The sequence below is a fragment of the Maylandia zebra genome, linkage group LG10 (assembly GCF_041146795.1).
Source record: "Maylandia zebra isolate NMK-2024a linkage group LG10, Mzebra_GT3a, whole genome shotgun sequence".
Classification (NCBI taxonomy): domain Eukaryota; kingdom Metazoa; phylum Chordata; class Actinopteri; order Cichliformes; family Cichlidae; genus Maylandia; species Maylandia zebra.
In genome coordinates this window covers 13,278,679-13,290,690 of record NC_135176.1, presented here as the reverse complement: position 1 = coordinate 13,290,690, position 12,012 = coordinate 13,278,679, and the positions used below count along the sequence as shown (strand labels likewise).

General features: G+C 39.0%; 1 protein-coding gene across 10 annotated transcripts in view; it reads left to right on the top strand.

Moving 5' to 3' along the window:
- The window catches only part of phldb1a (pleckstrin homology-like domain, family B, member 1a), a 29,565-nt gene extending 19,409 nt beyond the window's left edge, over positions 1–10,156 (top strand). For all 10 annotated transcript variants that reach the window (XM_004563919.6, XM_076889086.1, XM_076889087.1 and 7 more), the window contains 7 exons: positions 19–97; positions 644–788; positions 1,085–1,175; positions 2,817–2,963; positions 4,847–5,066; positions 8,512–8,597; positions 9,201–10,156. In XM_004563919.6, coding sequence (XP_004563976.3) covers positions 19–97; positions 644–788; positions 1,085–1,175; positions 2,817–2,963; positions 4,847–5,066; positions 8,512–8,597; positions 9,201–9,341 — 909 coding nt within the window. In that variant the 3' untranslated portion in view covers positions 9,342–10,156. The remainder of the gene's footprint in view (positions 1–18; positions 98–643; positions 789–1,084; positions 1,176–2,816; positions 2,964–4,846; positions 5,067–8,511; positions 8,598–9,200) is intronic.
- The last annotated feature ends 1,856 nt before the right edge of the window (positions 10,157–12,012 follow it).

The following is a 12,012-nucleotide window of genomic DNA, read 5'->3' as shown; positions in this document are numbered from 1 at the left end:
TTTTTATGTGTTTCTTAGGGGTTGCACTTAGCGCTGAGAGAGATGTCAAACCCACTGGAGATGGACTCCAGGAGGCAGTTGGCTTTGCCGAGCAGAGGTAACAGAGTCCATCAGTCCATGCATAGTCTCAGCTTGTGTGTCCACTGTCATGATAAAGACTAAAAGGTGTGCACTGCAATTCTGAGCTATAAAACGTCCTGTAGCCACGTTTGCTGTATTCCGGGATGCAGCAAGGTACATCCAAAGGTTGCAAAGCAATTAACCATGAAGGTGTAAAAACTCCCTTATTGTTTTGCGGGCGCCCATAAATTGTTTGTACGCGCCTTAATGTGCTAACTGATAACCTAGAATTACACCTTCTCATACAGGCATTTAAATTTTTCTCTAAATAAAACAAACAATTAGAGAAAACTGATGAAGGCCATAGCGTTTAAATTGCTTCAGAACAGCTCTTCACAAACCAGTAGGTGATGTCACAGTTGCTATGTCCATCTTTGACTACAGTTTATGGTGGGGCTGTGTTTTTCTGTGTCCTTGCTGTCTGGATGCGATTTTCATCTAAAAGTAGCAATGACCTGTCACCAGCAGTAGAGGGTGGTGTAAGTCTGTCACACTTTACTCTGTGTCCTCTCTGCCTGCACAGATACATCTCCCACAGTCCATCACGCCATCTTGCATCACCAGCTGCCACCCAGTGGCAACCAGGCGTATGACACCCTGAGTCTGGAAAGCTCAGACAGCATGGAGACCAGCGTCTCCACCGGCAACTCCGCCTGTACCCCAGAAAGGTGAGAGGCTGGCTCTGTTTCCATGGGAACACTCAAGTCTGCCCTGTCTCTCAGGAGAAGGGTCACTGCTGCTTTGTTCCCGTGACAACATGTTTTCTTACACGCCTGCTCACGTGTCTCCTAGGTACACTGACTGTTGCTATACCAGCCAGCTCTAGTTTCCAGTTATTTTGTGAAGTTTACTGATGTTAATGACTGTGTCTGGCTCTCCTGCTGTTTCCAGTGTTTGTTTCCACGCATGTCTGTTTGCTTTTTGCTTTTTGTCATCAAATGCTCCTTTATTCTGTGTCTTGTAGCGCCTGTGGCTTAGAGGCCCAGAGGATAGAAGAGATGGAAAAGATGCTGAAGGAAGCGCAGCAGGAGAAAGCCAGACTGATTGAGAACAGAGTGAGTTCCCAACTTTTAGTTCTGACATAAAAAAAAGGCTCCATTTTTAACATGGCTGAACATCGGAATCCTCTTTATTTCAAAAGCTGGAACAAACAGTCACATCCATTAATCGTAGGTAATATTGGTTTAAATAATCAGCTGTTTTTGCCATTTTTTAAAACTAAAAATCCTTAATTCACATATGCGGGAGTTATTATAGTTTTTACATTTTTATATTGTTTATATATTTTTTGTTTCCAGATAATTTTTTTTCAATTCAGTTATACTGTTTTTACTGTCTAACGGTCTAGTTCGTTTTTTTTTTTATTAAACAAGATTGTTAGTTTTCCCATACACCCAGTTTTTTTTTTAGTTTAGTTGTCTTTATAGCTCCAATAATCTTGCTTACACTGTTGCTCAAAAACAAAAACAAAAAAATCTGTGTCTGTGTCTGTCTTCTTAGCTGCTGGAAATTACATCAGTTTAAAAAAAATGTTATTATGTTCAATTACTGCGTAAACAAAATGATTAACTGATAAGAAAATAATTGGCAGCTGATGAAATTAATGACAACAGTATCAGTATTTGCAGCCCTTGTTTCAGCTGACAGACCTGAAGCAATCACCTCCTCTCTGGCATAATAAACACTGCACAAGTGAAGTGTATTTATGCTATTTTTAGCTATGAGCATGTAATCTATCTGCAGTATGAAAGTAACAGTAATTAGTGTTTGTGACAACTATTGAAACATGACTTTACAGCCAGGGAAACATAATAATTCCTGGTTATAGCTGGAGTCAGTCCAGTGCTGTATGGATAAAATGACTACATTTATATGAAGATTTTTCTAGTCCTGTTTACACTACAAGCCATGTTCCTTTTGCCTATTACACACAAACACAATATATCAGGAGAAATTTTTCTCTGGAGTCACTTCCTACCAGCTGCAGGCTGGAGGACGCGGATAGTAAACTGCAGCCTTTGTGATCAGTCATTAAAGCCATACCAAAATTCTGAATATCACAATAGAATCCTGAATAATCAAAACAACGTTGATGCAAAATAATTACACAGTCAGCTCTGACATATTGTATCAAAAAAGAATCGCATCTTACACTAAATTAAAATAGTTTTAAAAAAAAGTACAGTTCTTATGATATCACCGATCACAGATTTTGTAAAATAAATAAATGACTGCAATCGCCAAATATTCCAGTTCCACTGAGAGTCGACACATTCCAACTTTGAGCTATTGCAAAACCTCTCGTGTGGCTCTCGCTCAGCAGATAAAAACCTGATCAAAGTGATCAAAGTGATCGGTGAACTTCAGATGTGGTGAAATGAAGTTGTAATTATTGTGTTTACCTTTGTATTATTTCCTCATGTGGAAATAAAGTAGACCCATATGTAAGTTTCTGAAAGCTGCAAAGGATCATTTTACATCAGCAAAGCTTACTTTTCCATACACAGACTTAAGGGATATATTTTACAAAACCCTGGATTGGGACTTGAATTCTCACGAGCATCTTCTGACAGTCATTTTCTTTGTATTGCAATATTTGCCTACCATTAACATATTCTCCCCGTCTCCCTTTTCCCCATTATTTTTTCTTCTCTTCTCTCCATCTGCGTCTCTTTCTCCTGCCCCGACGCTCCCAGGAGAGGGAGGTGCAGGCTCGGCGGCAGATGTTAGAGGAGGAGCGGAGGAGGCGAGAGGAGGCCGAGAGGAGGCTTCAGGACGAGACGGCCCACAGGCAGAGGCTGGTGGAGGAGGAGGTGAAGATGAGAGAGAAGCAGTTCTCCCAGGTCAGTGGAACAGAAGGAGGAGACGGGCGGCGGGAAGAAAAGAGAGGAGAGGAGACGAGAGGGGAGGAGAGGAGGGGTTAGGAGACTTGGGGGAAAGGATGAGAGACGAGACACTAAAGAGAGGCTGGGTATATATGAAGATCAAAGATTGTCAAGGAAGGGAGAGACAGGGGAAACAATGGAGGGGAGGGTGGAGAGAGAGAGAGTGGAAGAACAGAGGGAAAGTTATTATTGGAGGTGGTGTGAGAATGATATACACATAATTCAAGCTTTAATCCCGGCTGATTATCAGTGTTTATCGGCGTCCGTCACAGCAGACTCGATGAGAAACACATCAAGATCAGGCTGTTGTGAGTTGCAGGCTTTGATCTAGCTCCTGTAATGACTATTTTTAAAAGAAAAACCAATTAAAAGCCAAACTACAAACAGTTATCACCCGGCCTGCCTATCAGCATCAAATTTGCATGCATGAAACAGCTGTTTCAGACTGTACACTACTTCCTCAGTGCAAAATGTTACTGTCAGACAATGGTAGCATCCATCCAGTGGGCGATTTAGCAGCTAAGCAGCCAGATATTTCTTTAGGAGTTGGTAGACAGCTAAAAAAAAAAGGTAAGTAGTGGATTTGCCAGGCGGACGATCATGGTGCCAAATGAATGCTAATGTTGCCTTGAGTCTTCTGGATGTGCAAAGAGCCAACTATGTGTCTGAACACATTTAAGTTTGATTTATTTATAAAACCCAATATCACAAATTTCCACACACAAATCTTCACTTGGAATTAAACAAGTTCCCTTCCAAAAGACCTTTAATGATAACAGTATTTAATATCACACTGTATTGTTTTAGGATTGTGGTTATAAAAATCAGATAAGCTGCAGGTTTAATTCACAATGACGTTTAGTTTGATCTGAATTCAGGAACAACAAAAATGTAGTATGGCCTCACTCTTAATATTACTAGTTTATTTATTTATTTAGGACAGTGCATGTTAATGAACATAAATGTAAAAAAAAAATTACATGAATGTAAACATACCAGATTATAGCCAAGGGCTAATTTCCATCTGTTGTCCTTAAGCATAAAAAATAGACATAATAATTCATAAAAATTCATCATTCATTCATAATAAAAACTCCATCACCAAACTTACACATACACACCATTCTGTTCCCAAATAAAACATTAAAACTATACAACTCATACATGATCACACACTTGATTTGTCCATAACCAGTTTTTAACCTTTGCCTTAAACAAATTGAGTGTAGAGCATTCTCTAATGGGTTGAGGAAGACTGTTCCACAGATGGCCTCCCTTGACAGAGAGGACGTTCTGCCCAAATGCTGTCCGTCTGTGGGGTATAAACAAGTCTCCTCGGATTGAAGCTCGAGTGGTCCTGTCTGAGCTTTCTTTATGCCTAATGAACTGCTTTAGTGGTGGTGGAGCAAGGGAGTGTAAGACTTTATATATTAAACTCACTCTTTTAAGTTTCACTAAGTTATTGAAGTTCAGTAATTTATGTTTTTTTAACACATGACAGTGGTGGTGGGAAGTCGGTTTTTTGTCAAGTAGTTTTAAACTTCTTTTATAAATGTTTTCAATAGTTTTAAGTGTTGTTGGACAAGCAAGTGACCAGGACATCAAACAATAGTCCATATGAGAGATGATCATTGAGTAAAAATAAGTTACTAAAACATTGATTAGTAAGCAAATTACCAGTAAGCACGTGTATTCAAAAAGTAGGATCTTGTTTCCTCACAGCTTCGAAAGAAAATCTTCCAGTTATCTCATGAAGTCTTGAGTCACAGAAAGCAATTCTGCTGATTATTTCCAGAATTTTAAAAAGCAGCACTGACGCAGTGTCTATGTTTTCTTTACAGGCCCGTCCAATGACGCGCTACCTGCCGAACCGCAAGGAGGAGTTTGACCTGCGTGCCCATGTGGAGTCATGCGGCCACAACATAGACACCTGCCCCTTTGTCATCCTCACTGAAAAAATGTGCAAGGGCCACTTGGTGAAGATGGGCGGCAAAATCAAATCCTGGAAGAAACGCTGGTTCGTTTTTGACCGTCTCAAGAGGAACTTCTGTTATTACGTGGGTGAGGACTGAACGAGGAGAGGTTTTCCCTCAAACAATGGTTAATTTTATTTTATTTAATTATTGAATAACATCGCAAGAAAGCCGAGCCTCAGTTATTTAAGTCTTTTGGAAGAGAGGTCTGCGAACAGAGCACATGTATTCAAGATAAAGAGTCAGATGAAACCATCATCACTCTCTAGATATGATTTTAAAAATCACAGAAATGTTTGAAAACTAACATCTCTTTGTGTTGCAGTATATTATAGCATTAAAGTACACCGGTATTTCCAGCTCAGAGTTGGCAAAGTGGACTTTTGAAGCTCCTCTGTCCTGTGATCTAGTGCCCCATTAAGTGTGAATTCAGCTATCCAATTTATAATGAAGCTTTTCTTCAAGTGCGCTCGTTCAGTTTCACACACGCAGTGAATGCAGGCGCCCTCGAGGTACTTTTAAAGATAAAAAACTGCTCAGAGAAAAGAAAACACTGAAAAAAGTGCACAAAGGGGAGGTATAGTTAAAGACTATTTTAAAACTTACAAGCTCTTTGTTAGAGCAGAAATAAAAAGAGACACACCAAGACATTGCATCACATAAAAAAGTGACTGACAGAGATAGAAAACACAGCTTTCAGTATGCCATCAAACTCATGAAACCATTAAAAAATATATAATGGCTGTACTGGCATGATAATGGTACAATGATACAGTCCAGTCACTGCGTACCCTCTTAAGCTTTATACTTTCTGATTAAATCCCTGCCCTTAAAGATGATTTCTGGTCATGCAATGGTAGATTTCTTGTTCACTCATACTGTCTTCCAGTTGTCTTGCTGTCCATATAAGATGGAAAACAGAAACAGAGACACGTGAGGCAGTCCTCACTGATACGCACTGTTACAATTAACATGTTTAATCATGACTTTTTTAAGCTTCTTTTTACAACTGGCAGGATGTTTTAAAAGATGTTTTAGAGGTTTGAAAACGGCATGGAGTCACTCCTGAGTGGATCACAGCACCATTATTCATCACTTTGTTTTTTATAAAACATTTTTGTTGACTCCAGTTTTTCAGTTTCTTTTAAAATTGCAGACACAGCGTGCTTGTAGGATCTGTCCAATCAATTTACACTTTGTCTTTCAAAGTCCACTTCAGTATCTTCACATGGCACTTCAAGAGCAACGAAAGTGAAAAACTTTCATCCACCCTTTCTTCTTGCTCCTGCTGAGCTCCGTTAAACACTACTCAGTGCTTTCATCACCAACAAAACTTCACAGCATGAAGGACTAACAGGATGACTCTATGTCTCTGCAGAAGGATCACATTGTGTCAAGTTAGCCTCTAGCCTCATTCACGGAAAAAACTTTCAGCATTAAGTGATCAAACTACCCCTCTGTTCCTTATTTGGTAGAAAGGTTCCTTACTGTACACCAGACCCTGACCTGATTTATCCAATTCACCCCACAGCAGTGCAGAGGCTCCTCTGAGAAGCACACATGAGTGTAAAAGTGTCCCAAACACTTCTGTGTTGATTCACCTGCAAGCGACTGCTAATTAAAGCCGCTCCTTTGTGGAGTTCTTCGCCTCGTTCCTGTGCGTTGAAACTGAAGCCAGTTTGTAATTGGCGTCTATCACACTGCCCTCTGAATTCGAATTGAGAACAGTTCATTTTCTGAATAATTCACAAGCGTTTTTGAGCCATTATTTTACAGTCAAGTTCAAAATAGAACCCGAGTGTGTTTTCATTACCCCGTTCTCTTTGCTCCTCTCGCTCTCCCCACTCACTTGCCTAGCCTTTTCACCCCCTCACTCCTGACGAAGATGATGGTGATGACGGTGATGAAATAAGATGCAATACTTTCTCTGGATGTGTTTTTCTTGGGGAGGAGGCTAGCTCCTGGCTTGTTCGTGACTAATAAAACGAAACTCACATTTCAAAAACATTTATCTCATTACTAAGCAGATTTGACTTTATGGAAAAGGAAAAGCAAGAAGAAGTGCCGGACGCATTTCAAAAGACCGCTTTTAATTGTTGGTGGATGTTTGGTTCTCAGTTGGGCACTCCAGTTTGCATGAAAGAGACTGAATGAAATAGACCACTGTTTATTTGAACAAGACTGGAATCCAGAAACTCTTTTAGCAGATTTTATTTGAAGAACTCCTTCACACTCAACGGCGAATAGTTTAGCCCCAAACTAGAAAAAACCATCAACTGTATCTGATGAGCTTCATATGCAGGTTTCACTTAGTGATTTTAAAACGCTTAAAGCCATCCTGTGGGTACAGAACACAAATCCAAAGGACTCGACAGAAGGTCTGACCTGCTTCAAGGGAAATGTTGAACAGAAGGATCAAATGTAGTATTCAAAAGAGACTTTCCTTTTAAGATTTATAAAAATTCTTAACCTCGCCAGGAGGGGAAAAAAAAAGGAAAACACAGAGACAATCCAGAAAGTACAACTGAAGAAAACAAGTCAAATTAATAGGATGGTAAAGACTTCAGGCATAGCTTGAAATAGACTCCCACTTTTAATTAACTTTTACTCTGATACGGCGCTGCTCATACCTATTCATGGATTATGTGTTGCTGGGAAAAAAACATTAAACACCTTTTTCCTCATTTTTGCCTGATTTCTCCATCTAGATTTAAGTTATAGGACTAAGATAAGAGAAAAGGGTATTTCTGTGTAAGGTGATCCAATGCAACAAACAAACCCCACACTTTAAAAAATATCTGGCTTTTACTAATAAATTGCTTTGAGCCTTTGAATTAAGTTCTATTAAGTCAAGTGAGATGGAAAAATGTACCAAAAACATCATAATAACAAAAAGGAGAAACATGCACATAAAACCCAAGGACTCAAGGAATCAACATGTACATCTACACTGTGAATTTCCCATACCTTTGTATTTATGGTGTATTATGGTTTTATGTAATTTTATAAAATCAGCAACAGCTACAAACTCTCAGTTTCGGGCTCCATTCTGAAACTATGTTAAACTTAAATATAAATTACCAACAGATTAATTTCTGCGTTTTAGAGTGAAGACAGTCTTAAAGTCACACTAGTGTAGTTTTTTTTTTTTTTTTACAGTTCAGTCTTAGCTTGAATGAGTTGCTATATCATTTAGCTTTTATGCTCCTTGATCCTTCAGCCATCCGCGTTTCTGCTGGGACTCACACTCACCCCAGTTATTTATTTTATTTATATTTAGTCTTTCCTATATTAGGATTGAATGGCTAAAACATGAAAAATAGACCACATATTAAAATGTGAAATGTATTTTGTCACTGAATGTCTGCCCTCGTCTTCAGGTGAGAATAAACGCAATCGGTCCATTCATATTATCACCGATGTATCCTTGGCTGATTCTGCCGTAAGGCGCTTGGGCTGGCAGAGGTCTTGCATCAGTACAAGATGTAATGTAATGTCTTTTAATATATTTATTTTCCTTTTCTCTCTCTCAGACAAGCATGAGACCAAGCTGAAAGGGCTCATTTACTTTCAGGCGATTGAAGAGGTTTATTACGATCACCTACGCAGCGCCACTAAGGTAAACACTCCTTTGTCCATTACTTACAATTCAGAATTTCATTGATTACTCTATAATATTTTGCATGCATGATAATCAAGTATAAATTCATGAAAGGTGGATTTGTGTGTGATGCGTTAAACTCCAGAACAACGCTTTATACGGCGTGTTTTTTAAAATCGCAGCCATCATTTTTAAGTACAGATTTTAAATTAGATACATTACTTTACATTATGTTACATTATTTTAACAAGCAATACTGCCTTTAAAAAAGAGACTGCAACTTTAGTATAAAGCAACATTTCTGTGTAACTTACTTTTCAAAAGGCAGATTTAACAAATATCTGCCTTTTAAAATTTTCAGGGGATCTAAAGGTTCAGATAAGACTGGAATATTTTTGTCATTCTGTCATTATTTCAACTTCTCCCACAAAAGGTTCACCATGCTCAAGTCATTTTTCTTTTAGTTTACTTTTTGTTTGAAACAGACTACAGCCAGAGTTTGTTTTAACTGTTTTAACTCATTTTTATATTTTTTGTTGTTCTGAAAAACGTCTGGAAAAAGCAACAGGTGCAGCTTTCAGTTTTTGCTCGATAAAATCCCCCTCCTCTTTGATTTCACAGAGCCCCACTCCATCTTTGACCTTCTGCGTGAAAACTCATGACCGGCTTTACTATATGGTGGCCCCGTCCCCTGAGGCCATGAGGATCTGGATGGATGTCATAGTAACGGGTGCAGAGGGCTATACGCAGTTCATGAGCTGAGGGACCACTGGGTGAGCGATCTGGTTGATGTCGGAAACCAAGCGAGCACCCAGACACCTGCGAGCCAACCTGAGCTGCTCCCTGCCGCAGCCGGGACTGGAATAAAACAGCTTGACAGCGTGTAACGGATGGACTTTTAAAGGGATGAATAACCTTGGGCCAGATGCCTTTGAGCAGATGAGGGCTCACTCATGACAAGGGTGCATTTCAGTGATTATGAGAGTTGTATTTATCTTTCACCTAGCTGTGTGAGTAGAAGAAAAAAAAACACTTTGAGTAGCCTGCCAGTAGATTCACGAGGGACTTCTCAGCAACATCAATCACATTCGAGTACCAAATGTACTGTTAATATTTACAATACGATACTTTATTCTTACTTTATATAAGCTCAACCTGTTTACACCTTTGAAGCCGATCTATGCATGCAGTTTTATCACTCTAACCTTTTTGATACATTTGTACTTTTTCCCTTTGTTAACTTTTCTCATATTACAAAATAGCCTCTCAGTATTACAAAACAACAACTATACAGTAAAAACAACTTACAAGCAGCTACTCTGAAATATATTATTGAGACGCATATTATTTGGTGCCAAATACTTGTAATGCTGTGCAAGATTTGTTCTTTTTTTGTTACACAAGTGTTAATACCACTTTATGTATTGTTCCAGGAGCTTCTCATTTAGGCTAATAACACAGCTTTAATATGTCTGTACTATGTCAAGTTAAATTCTAATAATATGATTTTAATAAGAATCATAAATTATATAACAGGATTGTAAAACTACGTGTAATAAACAAAACTATATGATGTATCTTTTGTTGCTTTTTGCCTCATAAAGCACTACGCTGCTGACAAATTGCCTAAACTGGATGCATTCAGTTAGCACTTCTTCCTTAATTAGCGTGTCTCCCACACAAGTTAATTACCAGCTTTCTATAAATAAAACCCGCACGCCCCAATTTGTTGCTTACATTCACAAAGGTGTTCATTTTTAAAACGTTACAACGGGTCTATTTACATGAGAACAATCAGGTGGTTTAATGAGTTAAATTGGCTCGTTAACTCTGATCAAGTACAAAAGAAACACTGAAGCCGTATTTTTTGTGTTTGTATTTTTGGGGCAGCGTAATTAATTATATCGCTCACTTTGCACTAGGTGGGAGACATGGAAATGAAAAAAGGAAAAAAAAATATGAAGGGAAATTACATGCGACTTTACATGCATGATTCAATATTAAGAAATTTCAAATCACGTACTGTAAAACCATGTTCATGAAGTTCCCACAAAGTGGGCGCTTAAGAGTAAAAATTCCTCACATCTACACAGCGGATCTTCTCGTGTTCAAATTTTCTAAAGGTGCAAGTGCAGATTACTATTAACCTGTGACAGGGCGGTATGATTAATTGACTCCAGGGACCAGGGGGATATTCAGCAAATGTGCAGGTAATCAGGGAAACACACCTTGCTGCTGACAGGTACTGATTCGATTCAGCACTTGAAATGTTAATTCTTAATTTCTTGGTCTAAAGTGAAAAACATGTTGTGTGCAGCGATGTCGACTGAAATGAGCACCCTCAGTTTAATGCAGCCAATGATTCCTACTAATAACTTCTGCCGCTTCACTAATATCATTCACACCATTTGCATTTGGCTGACCTTGGGAGAGATTTTCACACATCGTGCCATTCAGTACTTCTGAGTCTTTGCTGTGCCCAGCTGAATAATAAACAGATCTTTAAGAGGGCAGCGCTCGCTCATTACCGTGGTGACGAGCAAGAGTGACACCCAGCCTTATTGTTGGTGAAATATTAATGAAACAGGGGGTGATTTCCCCACACTCTCCCGCTCACACTGGTCTTTTTCCCAAGGCCTTTATCACACAAATGAGAGCGTCGACGCTGTGAATTAGCAAAGGTCTTACACGATTTTGTCAATATTAATAGGAGATATTAGCCTCGTCTCAAGACAACCGAAAATATCTGACGAAATGAAAACATCTGTCACCTCAGGGGGAAGGTTTTTTAGCATCTCCTGTCAAAGATCTCCGCTCTCACATCCTTCACAACACTTCAGCGCAGGCATTTGTAATTTATAAGTTTTCATATCCACATGTGAGTTCGGATTAATTTAGGAGATTAAAGCGAAAAATCTCCTGCCCAACCCCTAACACACTCCCCCCTCTGCACACACGCAGGCTCAGACATCACACATGAAAGCATCCTTCACTAAATGCATCTGATACACTGGCGAAAGTTGCACTCACAGTGTTTACTGCTTTGAACAAATCATCTTCGCTTTCTTTGAAGGGGATGTAAACCGACAGTTATTAATTCAAAAACAGGCTACACAATAGATACAAAGCATTCGATTACATTGTTGTTGTTTTTTTCTCTCTCTCCAGATTTCACAGTACGCACAGCACAATGTGTAAAAAATATCCAGAGGGGAAACGCGCCAATGTTGACCTAATGAGGACAACAAAAACAGAGACACATCACAACGGCACCCCCACTGTGGGGTAATAATTCTTTGTGTTCTGATAACTAAATAAAATCACACTTTACATGTGCATTGATTTTTTGATAATCTGAGATATAAAAGGAACTGTATATTCACCCATAGGTAACCCTTTTCAATTGCTTGCTAACCCACATATCTGATGAACC